The sequence below is a fragment of the Ylistrum balloti genome, unplaced genomic scaffold (genome assembly GCF_031769215.1).
Source record: "Ylistrum balloti isolate Yb309-2 unplaced genomic scaffold, AGI_CSIRO_Ybal_v1 Utg371318, whole genome shotgun sequence".
In the NCBI taxonomy this organism is placed as follows: Eukaryota; Metazoa; Mollusca; class Bivalvia; order Pectinida; family Pectinidae; genus Ylistrum; species Ylistrum balloti.
In genome coordinates this window covers 1059114-1071825 of record NW_026782703.1, presented here as the reverse complement: position 1 = coordinate 1071825, position 12712 = coordinate 1059114, and the positions used below count along the sequence as shown (strand labels likewise).

Genomic DNA, 12712 nt, shown 5'->3' with positions numbered 1-12712 from the left:
ACAAAATTGATGTTCTGTTTGGCCCCCAGACTAGCTTATCAACTCGCAAGTACAGTGTTCTGTACACTTACGTCATGTCGAGAATTCCGTAAAATATATTGTTCAAAATTTATCAATAGTTCAACCACACTGTGCTTCTTTTTTTAAATATATAGTAATCGTATTGTTATTAAAAAAATAAACTAATTTTGGATGCTTTTAAAATAGCGATTTGAAAGATTGCGGCATTATTTACGCAGAAAATTGCCGCTAGAGGGCTCTAACTCTTTTCGATATTTCAGCCAATGAGAAGGCCAGGATCGGTAAATTTTGTCTGAAAGGCCGTCGCAATAGGCTACGCGTACTGAGTACGTTTAGCCTAAAAATCGATAATGTAAATATTCCTTATTTCATTATTATGATATATCAGATAATTTCAAATGAGGTATTATTCCAATGAATAAAAACATTGCATGCGGATGGCTGAAAACCGCTGAGACCAAAAGTCAGCTTTCATTATCTACCATCTCGGAAAATTCGTATTAGTATACGCATTCAACTGAATTATTATTATTTTGCCTATTTTAAACCACCACCATCTTTCTTGTATCTCTGACATCACGTACCTGTGAAAGGTTGCATTTCTTCCATTTCACACTTGTTTGTGGTCAGGAAGACCTTAGATTATGATACAGTCATTTAAAGTGTTTGGCTCTAAGAGTTAACAAGGTGCTGTCTGTCTCCATTCACTCCTCTGATCACATTGGTATGCTTTGATCCAGTACTTCTATTATCACGCACGGTGTTTTATTTGAAATGTGATTGTCGTTAACTAACATGTCTTTAAATATTTCTCACACCATTTATTATCTTTTATCTATATTTTAGGAATTTTCAAACATTAGCTATTTCGCAATGTGTACATTCTTTTATTTTCTTTGTGAAGTGTTAACGTCACTGGTGTATTACAATACTCAATAATCAATGATATTATAAAAACGACCGTGGGATGACAACTATCTACATATCATGACAAAGAGGTAATATCAAGCGCACAAAATAGGTGTATAACTCAAGTGTAGATTTTGCCAAGATTTCTGCAGGTTATCTGTAGAAAAGGTGCACTTGGTTATCACTCTGCATCTGTAATAATGATAACAAATCTCATAAACGCTAGCTGAAGACAGAAAAAACCGCATATTTAAGATAAACTTATTCGAATATTCAAAAAATTATTTTGAAGAATAAAAAGCTTGTTCGATTGGAAAAAGATTTATTCGTTAGGGTTAAATGGACAGCCCCAAACCTTTTTGGGATATATTTAGAACAAAGGCTATGCATACTTCGAATGCACGGTTCAGAATGTACACACGTACTTGATGTTATTTTAAAACGATTTGATCAATCAAAATTACGAAATTTATTGAATTGTGGGGCTAGTACGTCTTCCTTTTCATGTTTTGACTTTCACTTTGGATTTTTCTCTGTCACCTCTTAGGTTTCAACTTAAGCCCTTAGCATCACTGGCTAGACAGCTGTATGATGCAGTATAATTTATTGTTTGACTATATTTATCTCTAAATTGGGTTAAGAGGTGTTTTTCATTTGTGTGTCTTGTGTACAATCTTTGATAACAGACAAAATATCTTGTGTGTATGGGAACCGCCTACTCAATGTATCGGAAATTTTATTTTTCTGGAGAGAATTTTGCTAGGTGTACACGAGGAAAAGAACAAGTAATAGTATTCTTTCGGCAAGCAAGAAGTTGGGGTATCTCAGAAAAAAGGTGGCGAAACAGTGTTGTTGCACACGTATGATTTCATTCACACGTGTTATTATTGGATCGAGACAACGTGTGACAGCATACTAAACGTGTTATGTTGGCATTGAGAATACATGTAAACTCATTGTAAACGTGTTGTGTATGGAGTGGTACAATGTCTAACTTTACACAACACATACTGTTTTGGCAGCAAAACAACGTATAACTTCATACTACACGTGTTGTGTATGGAGTGGGACAACGTCTAACCTCACACAACACATGCTGTTTTGGCAGCAAAACAACGTATAACCTCATGCTACACGTGTTGTGTATGGAGTGGGACAACGTCTAACCTTACACAACACATGCTGTTTTGACAGCAAGACAACGTATAACTTCATACTACACGTGTTGTGTGTGGAGTGGGACAACGTCTAACCTTACACAACACATGCTGTTTTGACAGCAAGACAACGTATAACCTCATACTACACGTGTTGTGTATGGAGTGGGACAACGTCTAACTTGCACAACACATGCTGTTTTGGCAGCAAAACAACGTATAACCTTATACTACACGTGTTGTGTATGGAGTGGGACAACGTCTAACCTTACACAACACATGCTGTTTTGACAGCAAGACAACGTATAACTTCATACTACACGTGTTGTGTATGGAGTGGGACAACGTCTAACCTTACACAACACATGCTGTTTTGGCAACAAGACAACGTATAACTTCATACTACACGTGTTGTATATGGAGTGGGACAACGTCTGACCTCACACAACACATGCTGTTTTGACAGCAAAACAACGTATAACTTCATACTACACCTGTTGTGTATGGAGTGAGACAACGTCTAACCTTACACAACACATGCTGTTTTGGCAGCAAGACAACGTATAACTTCATACTACACGTGTTGTGTATGGAGTGGGACAACGTCTAACCTCACACAACACATGCTGTTTTGACAGCAAAACAACGTATAACCTTATACTACACGTGTTGTGTATGGAGTGGGACAACGTCTAACCTTACACAACACATGCTGTTTTGGCAGCAAGACAACGTATAACTTCATACTACACGTGTTGTATATGGAGAGGGACAACGTCTAACCTCACACAACACATGCTGTTTTGACAGCAAAACAACGTATAACCTTATACTACACGTGTTGTGTGTGGAGTGGGACAACGTCTGACCTTACACAACACATGCTGTTTTGGCAGCAGGTCAACGTATTACTACACGTGTTGTATATATATATATTATCACCTTCATCATATACCCTGTTGAAATAAAGAAATATATCTAATGCCACGTATAACTTTAACATCCATATTTTGACTTGATAGAAACAAAAGATTTACTTTTTACTTAAAGGAGGAGTGCCAATTTGGGCCTTCTGGCGGCCATGACCGATATTTTTTATTTCTTGTGTAGGAATTCCTTGGGGTTAGGCGGTCATGATATGACATAAAATTAAGGTCAGATCTGAGCCATTCATTAGTTATGGGGGGGTAAAGTGGGGGGTAAAATTCATAAACAGCTCCATTATGACAAACCTACATTATATTTTTGGATTTTTTCTTCTTAATTTTCATGTAATAATCCATATCAAAACATTCATTAGTAAAATTGATTGAAAAAAATATTCCATTGTTGAAAAGTAGGTCATGGTAATTAAGCTCATTAATTGCTAATTATATTAAAGATGAACTTAATTTTCTGCCTTAATGCACATAAAAACAATACCTTTATCATGTGTCATGCTTTAGTAAGATTTATTTTTGAATACTTTATAGAAAATGGAGAATTAATTAATGGGAGGGGGCGGGTTCACACTTTTGACAACTTTTGGTTGATATCAGAGTTGTCTTATGTAATTATATTAGATAATAAATATCTAATAAATAAATGTTAAATTGTACTGCATTAAGAACTGTTTAAAATAAATTGCTTGATAAATGTAGAGATATTTAAACCAGTTTGGTACGGCTGGTTGAGCTTTAAGCTAAAATGGCGGGATATAATGCCATCCCCTGACATATACCTTGTTAAGGATCTTTGTGTCTACCGGTGAGTATACATGTGCACCTTGTCTCAGACAGTTCACATACCCTTATATATACAATTAATACGTGGCAACTACACTTCACAACCTCAGCGATTTTAGTATACTTTCTTGGTTTGACTGTCACTGATATTGTACATATAATTTAGACATATAATTGTAATTCAACTGTTGTTCATAATTTTGTTCATCCAAATTAAGATTTAATAAGGAGTGTTTTCTAAGTTTATGCCCTGTTTTCTTTTCTTTTATCAATATGCCAGTGCACAGGCAGTGCGCTTGTTGTAAAGCACAATATAAAGTAAGGCTCTGTTGTCTGAATAAAACAGACATTCTGTCTTACTTGGAAGCAAATATTAATGATGCCTTAAGGTTTGTTGACCCCGTATGTAAAAAATGCAGGGGAAGATACTACAATCACCATTCATCTACTGAACATCCTAGTAGCGATGTAGAGCACCAGCTTGAGTCACCTGAAAACAAAAAAATCAAACTTGACATTCCACGGGCTACATTAGGTGAATCTCGATGTTTCATTTGTAAAATGTTAAGAGAGGAATGTAAAAGTAAAATGGTAATGCTCTCAACAGAAATGCGAGTAAAGATTTTTATTAAGACAGGTATCCTTGTCCCAAACACCTGCAGATGTTGTTCTTCCCACATAGTGAATGGTGATTTCCCATCTGATAGTCTATCTTCACTCGCATATTCCAGCAAAGACACTGAACTGGATTCTTCTGAAATATCAGAGATCCTTTTGACACTTAGGGCAGCTGCTTCAAAGAAAAGTTGTTTAGACTTTGATTCCTCAGATGGATTAACTGATCAAGATTACTACCGTCTCACAGGTCTGTATAAAAATCAATTTTCTGACCTTTTACGATCAGTTAATCCCTCTCTTTACTCTACACTGAACAGAAGCGCAAGGACTGCATTAGCCATCCTGCTTGTAAAGTTGAGGACTGGCATGTCTTTATCAATATTAGCTTCTCTGTTCAACATGACAAAGATAATATGTGGAAAATGTATTCATTCAGCTCGCCAAGCATTGATGACCCACTTCGTTCCTTCACACCTTGGCCTGCAACACATCACTAGAGAACAAGTAATTCAAAACCATACAACGGTATTTGCAAGGAAGATGTTTGCCTCTGGTGAAGATGTCGCTATAGCTGTTGCTGATGGCACATATATTTATGTTGAAAAGTCCAGCAACTATACTTTCCAACGACGCTCTTTTTCGATGCACAAAGGACGCCCTCTCCTGAAACCAATGCTTCTTTTGGCCTCAGATGGCTATATACTGTCTGTCCTAGGCCCATATTTAGCAGACGGTCGAAATAATGACGCCAACATTACAAAACACATGTTGAAAACTAACACTGAGAACATCAAGGATTGGTTTCAAGATGATGATGTTCTTGTCGTTGACAGAGACTTCAGAGATGTGACAGAACTGTTGAATGATGCTGGCATCAAAACAGAAATGCCATTTTTCTTGCCAAAGGGGCAGAAACAACACACACATACTGAGGCTTGTAACAAAGGTAAGGTGGGTTGTGGAGTCGGCAAATGGGCGGATTAAGCAGTGGAAGACCTTGGTACATGTTTTGCCCAACACTCTCATTCCAGTTGTAGGTGATTTTGTGAGAATTGTGTGTGCAATTTGTAATGCTTTTCGCCCCCCACTTGCCTCTGATTCTCCCAATGACCTCATCATTGCTGAGCGAATGTTGGCTCTGTCAAAATGTCCCAATAAATTGCAAATTCAAGTTGAAAAAGAAGGTTTGGCTAGGAAAAGAGCCATATGGGTCAAGCTTGATGAGGCCAGTTTGCCTGACTTTCCTCAGCTGACAGAACCGGAGTTGAGAGATCTTACCATGGGAGTATATCAGTTGAAGCAGGCAAAGTCATATACCATGGAGCACTTGTCTGAAGATGGCCAGTATGAATTAATGGCATGCAGGGAAAAGCCTGGCTTAATTAAAGTTCAGATTCGTTCCAGACATGTTGCTTCGAAACTGTACAACCTGTGGATTGAGTATTCCCCTGGTTTGACTCCTATATCTGGTTGGTATTGCCAGTGTAAGGTTGGTGCCAGGGTAGTGGGCTGCTGTGCCCATATTGCATCTGTTCTCTGGTACCTTTCTTATGAGCGACACCAGCCTAGGATAGCACACCCAACTGCCTCATCAAGCTACCTCAGCTGTGCTGATGACGCAATGATGATTGAGGACTGGTCTGAGTCTGACAGTGACAATGAGTAACTAACTATGTGTACGACCATTGTATGTATAGTGGAGTGAAATGCAACACTAGAGGTTAAGATTGATATATTTCATTAGCCATTTCTGTGTTAATACTTCGGTAAAACCACTAGATACAGACATATGGTCAAAGTTGTCGAACTAAAATTCAAAGCACCGCCTCTTCTTTGTTTTCTTTAAAGTATGCAAAAATATTTCTTATTAAAACATGGTACATGATAAAGGTATTGTTTTTATGTACATTAAGGCAGAAAATTAAGTTCATCTTTAATATAATTCGCAATTAATGAGCTTAATTACCATGACCTACTTTTCAACAATGGAATATTTTTTCAATCAATTTTACTAATGAATGTTTTGATATGGATTATTACATGAAAATTAAGAAGAAAAAATCCAAAAATATAATGTAGGTTTGTCATAATGGAGCTGTTTATGAATTTTACCCCCACTTTACCCCCCCCCCCCCCCCCCATAACTAATGAATGGCTCAGATCTGACCTTAATTTTATGTCATATCATGACCGCCTAACCCCAAGGAATTCCTACACAAGAAATAAAAAATATCGGTCATGGCCGCCAGAAGGCCCAAATTGGCACTCCTCCTTTCTGTATCAGTAAAGAACACACTACCCAACATATTACAGAGTGCAAAAAGATGCTTGCCGGCAAAGCATGTTTCATTTATGACACCATATATGCCATACCATGAAAGTTCAATGCTTTAGTAAACCATGAACCACATTCTTTACAAATTATATCTCACAACAAAAGATGTGTTAACAGTCTAAGTCACTGCAGTTGATGTACTCCCATCCTAGCTTACAAAATGAGATTGTCCAATTATGACATTTATGAACTATTATCGACAAAATATCAACACTGACAATGCAAATAAAAAAGAATTAGTTTTGAGATAACAAAACAAATCCGGTTCCCAAATGCTTCGAATTTGTCCTCTGTGATTACAACTTCCGGTCACATTATCTAAACAAGTGGTTTATATTTTAGTCCAAGCCTTATTTGGAAACAAGTACGCACGTCCCAGGTTATAAAAGGCTTGTAACCTGTCAAACAGGTTATCATTATTTCATTGACGGTGCAACTATATATATATACAATGGATAAGAGCATACATTTACTCGCTTTTTGTTTTGTTTTATCTCAAGATGCACTTTTCAAAACTTGCGTAGTCATCTTTAAACGGGGAAGTCCCGCACTTTTACATGTACATTCTATTCTTAAGTATGTTTCACCTTTAAAAGACAAAAATAATTCAAAAGAGATTCAATGTTCCGATTACATGTGACCCATTTGATAAATGGGACGATATGCGACTCAAGTGAAGCAGCGGGTAAAACGGAAGTATAATAGGTGTGATATCACCGCTATATGAGTATGAAGCATGTAGTTACCTGTACTACGTGTGAGTGTGTGGAGGGGGAAGGATGGCTAAGTGTAATATATTGGATTGTGGTCTAATTACAGACAGAAAGTACCGATTAATACGAAATGTAAAATGACCACCATGACGTTACATAATATTTATGATTACAATAAATCTGCACTCCTTATAACATCCTGTCCACCTATTCATATCTTATATGGGCAATTTCCTAATAATCTTTAGTTGTATAATATGCATAAGTAAAACGATCGCTATAGTGTCCAAGGTTATAGAACATTAAAAAAGCTATTGATATACCAATTTGGTAATAAACTTTGGTTTGGTTTTATAATCATTTGATTTAACAATTAATATCGATCGGATATCGCTATATTTGTATTCAGGTATGACCTTTTGATATAAGTTAATTGAGTTTTCGACTGGTGTATCATTATAGAAAATTTCAGACATTAATAGGACGTAATCGGACATATTGTTAGGAAAGTGATGTTTCTCAATTTACTTCTTGCAAGCCATAAATAAAATAAATAACATGTACAAGCATTCACATTGAACGAAATGGCTAATACAATCTGATACCTGTGTTATGTTACAAATCTTAACGCTCGACTGATATACTCCGATTTCGCTCAGTTACAGGTAAAATATGTTTTTTTCTCGCACCTGCTAATCTTAAAAGTATTCAATATTTCATCAGAGTTTGGCATATCCCGTGGGAGCCTCAATCTACGCGCCTTTTCACTTCTACACATTTTTTGGATGGTGCCGCGTAAACAATGTAGTCCGCACTTACACAAAAAACACACATTACAGTGAAGAGTTTCTATTTCATTTTAGATATGATTAATTATATAGAACATCGTTCTAACAATGTCTTGCCGAGAAAAAACTTATCACAAAGGTGACCTGGTTGTTACATCTTCCGCATTCTTGAATGTGTCCAGATTCCAGATCGGGAATTTGTAATAATAAGCTATATATAAAGCATTCAAAAGGAGAAACAGAACATAGTCAAACGATGAGACATCTCAAACATTATAGTTTGACTTGCTCTACAATTTAAAAGACGGGTGCCGGCATTATAACGCGGCTCAGCTAAGCCTAGTATGGACGGGGGACGTCACTACAGAAGTAAGTAAAGTTATCAATAATTGAAAATAGGCATTTATGAATGAGAAAAGGTTCGTCGTTAATTTTTAAATGCACATCCGTTCAGTCATTATATTTTTTTTTACACAGTAATGTCATTCTAAATACTTTTACAAAGATAATAGAAGAGAAACAGACCAGCTTTATTGTAGTTTATGATCCGACAGGCAACTTATCAGTTAAGTTTAGTAAAATTAGAAATTTTTAAGTTGTTAGTTTACCGGATGTTAATTACTAATCATCTCAACTCCATGAAGCCAGCTATTGATAGTGCTGTAGCTCAGTCTCTCTCGGATAGTTCTGTCTTTACCTCAGCTGTGAACACTAGAGTAGAAGAGGTGTTGATCCCCCTAAGGGATGCTATTAATAATCAGGGTTCTCAAGTTAAGTATTTGACTGAAACTGTTGACAAACTATTAGTTGATTGTGATTATCATCAGCAGTACTCGAGGCGCACAGTTCTCAGGTTCCACAATGTTCCAATATCAGGTCATATTCGGGAGTTAGATACCATACTGCTGTTCTGGATATATATCGAGAAATTGGGGTTTCCTTGTCAGAAGGGGACTTGTCCAGAAGCCATACCTTCGGTAAAGTTCGGAACAACAACGTAACTGTTCATGTCCGTTTCCTGAGGTATACTGACCGTCAGAAAGTATATAAGGCTTAGTCGAACCTGAAGAACAACCCAAACAAAACATTCATAAATGAGAGTCTCACTCAGTACCGACAGAGTGTTGCCAACAGGCTAAGTGAGTAATGGTAAGGCCAGTTTATACACTCGCACTGGACATGATGTGCAGCTTTTCGTCATGTCGACATCTGAGTCGCCCAAAACGCGTGTAACATCGCACACTTGTGTAGATCGATTCAGTGATATCAGTGCCCAAACTCAGCAGCCCAATCCGTCCTGCCCGTCATCTAAATCTTCCCAGGCATCCCAACCACTAGAACCGTCCACATTGCATATGCCCCAGTCATCTCAACTTTCCTCATCATTCCAGCCACCACAGACTCTGGATCAGTTCTTTGAGGCATTGTACCAGTGAGTTGGCCCTATCAAATCAAGTAACAGTAACGAGACTGTATCAGACAGCACTCACATGTAGTGCATCACCGTGACCTGTTGCACTCACATGTGTTGACTGAAAACTGCTAATATGTCAGTAAAGTGACACCAAAACGCTTGAGAAATTGATATTATAGTTGATTTGAAATATGATATGCCCGTTTGTATTTGAAATGATTCCCCGATTGTACATTTGTACATGAATGTTGTTTTGCACCCCGCTTCGTGTAAAAACATAAACTTTAAAGCGGCTATTACCTTATATTTCAACATCGGGAAATGGAGAATTCGGCTTATGGATAATAAAATATATCCATAATAAATTGATGCAAGCGCCTATAACGTCAAATGTGTTGTTTTTGTACATAAAATCCGCGTCGGAACATTGTTTATCTTGACTATTGTTTATAAGCATGTTCACGCTCGGTTGACTACGAAGAAAGCCGAGTGGGTCACGTGGCTTGTCACGTGACGAAGTCATTTACTTCCGCCTCGAAGAAAAAATAGATTACGAGGTAAACCAACGTACATGTCTGATGTATGTTCACGCTCGGTTGACTACGAAGAATCCCGAGTGGGTCACGTGGCTTGTCACGTGACGAAGTCATTTACTTCCGCCTCGAAGAAAAAATAGATTACGAGGTAAACCAACGTACATTTCTGATGTATGAGACTGCTTTTTGGGCCCCACCTTGAAGTCAACAACAAACACACGTTGTCGATGGCAAATTCAATCGAATAACACAACTATTTTCATTCAACATTTATCAGATAATACTATTAGTATTGTTGTTCATAACATATTCACGCGTCAAACACTGGATAATGGATTATAATCGATGACAGGCGAATACGTTATAATTATAGGACTAACGTTAAGCTAACCAGTCGGGCAGCAGTTTCGCAAATTCCGAATCCGTATTCAGTCCAAGATCCTCCTTCATCTTTCGCCATCTATCGATCACCTATGTAATGTTAATTCTTGCGTGTCCTTTTTTTCTGGTCTGACTCCTTCCTCTTATGCTTTCTGGCCATTTCTGTAAGGTAACTTTTAGGTCCTCGTCGCTTTTTCGTATTTGCGTCCGCCATATTGCTTCTTTCTACGCTTATACGCATGCGCACCATCAGAGTTAGGAGCGTTAATGTATGAATTCGATCAGGACCGCAATGTTTACATTCTCTTATTTTTAGATATCAATAAAAATGGTTGCAGTGACTTTTAATTTTAGTAATTAACAGAAAGTCTTATGTTTGTAACATACTCTTGGAAAATAGAACGTTTTATATCGTTTTCTCGTATTTTTTTTTTTAATTTATAGTCGCTTTAAACAATAATTTAATTTGCTATCAATATGTATATATTTATCTGGTTAACTTATTTCAATTACTTTATACGTCTTGTACCATTGTACACTTAAAATATATTTGAAAATGGGATTTTTTTTTGTGTGTCATAGAATAGCGATCGGTACCTTTCATTCTGAGGTCTACGGAAGATGTTTGATGACGTCATTTATCCCTTTTTGTTTTGGTGTAAACTCTTTTTTAAAATTGCTTCATCGATAGCATAACTCTCTATTTTCGTTAGCTTATCAGTTTAATAGGATCTTTTATTATTTCCGAAATTTTAAATTTTCAATGGTTTTGTTAATATTAATCCTACAGCGTATGGATGTCGAGACCAATCCTGGTCCAAGACTTGGCGAGCTTTCCCTATTTCATTTCAATGTTAGGATTGTTGGACATAAATTAGAGTACATTGAAGACATGGTAAATGAATATGACGCGTGTTTAACCGAAGCTCATTAAGATGATCAGGTTACTACCAATGCTTTATGTATTGAAGGTTTTCATTCTCCTTTAAACTTGATAGACATTTTGCCGGCGGTGGTATTTTGGTCTATATGAGTAGTCTTTTGAAAGTTGATCGTTTGTCTGAATTAGACTATCATGGTGATGAGGCGATATGGACCAAAATTAGCCTTCCTCACTCTATTTACATTATTGGAATGGCTTATAGACCAGAAAACTCCAACGTACCGTTTTGGGAAAAAGTCAGGGTATCTGTAAATAATGTTCTCGATATATTTCCTGATGTTATAGAAACTGGGGATTTAAATGTTGACGTCTTCACTGCTTCAAATAATCACGTGCTGTTTGATATCATTAACTCCTTGTCACTGACTAATGTTATAAAGGATCCTACTGGACGTACTAGATCAAGCTTACTTGATCCTATACTATTATCAAACTCCATTTCCTGTATTGATTCTTCTGTAACTTCTATTGATAGAACAGTCATATACAATATATATATATATATAAGGTATCACATATCATGTGACTCTGTAAGTTGATAACCAATTGAATGTATAACTCATCACAATATTTCATATGCTATAGAAAATGTTGTCGGGCATAGTCTGTTCATCTGATCTACTCGTTATGCTGTTCAGACTAGGCAAACGTTGCCATGTGTGCAACCTTAGAAACATCCGCATTTATTAATCGTAATATTTAACACTTCAAAATATTCATATTGCTGTGTATCACTGTGTACACTATTCTTGTCCAGTCTTACTGAATTAGTTTGATTTATGATAATGTTTACATATTAATATCTTCTTACTGTTTAATGTAAACAAGTCGCGAGAAATGTGATAATCAAGATGCTAGATCGTATTCACGAGCAAACAAAAAAGTTATTTTTATGAAATATCTCATCCCGGAAGTTTTGTTCTGTGGTATTATAGGACAGTAACCTGAAACACTGTCGGGTTATTATCTTATAGAACGACATCGTCTTAACATTCACTGAATGATCTCATAAAACAAAGTCATTGGAGTGAAACTACTCAGGTTGGATATGTTCAACTAATGCATTAGATAACATATTGCACGATGAATGTTATTTAAAAAACATCTAAATGTCAGCCGAGAGACAATAATCAATATCAGCATAACTACTTAGTTCAAAAGCATAGAATTATG

At 36.7% G+C, this 12712-nt stretch overlaps 1 protein-coding gene across 1 annotated transcript in view; it reads right to left on the bottom strand.

The window, feature by feature from the left end:
* The window catches only part of LOC132562001 (uncharacterized), a gene marked incomplete at its 3' end in the record, with an annotated part of 48258 nt that extends 37583 nt beyond the window's left edge, over nucleotides 1-10675 (bottom strand). The window contains exons 1-3 of the mRNA XM_060226726.1: nucleotides 10607-10675; nucleotides 9598-9708; nucleotides 9238-9328 (exon numbers count right to left, since the gene is read on the bottom strand). Of these exons, the coding sequence (XP_060082709.1) occupies nucleotides 9238-9328; nucleotides 9598-9708; nucleotides 10607-10675 (271 nt within the window). The remainder of the gene's footprint in view (nucleotides 1-9237; nucleotides 9329-9597; nucleotides 9709-10606) is intronic.
* Nucleotides 10676-12712: the final 2037 nt, after the last annotated feature.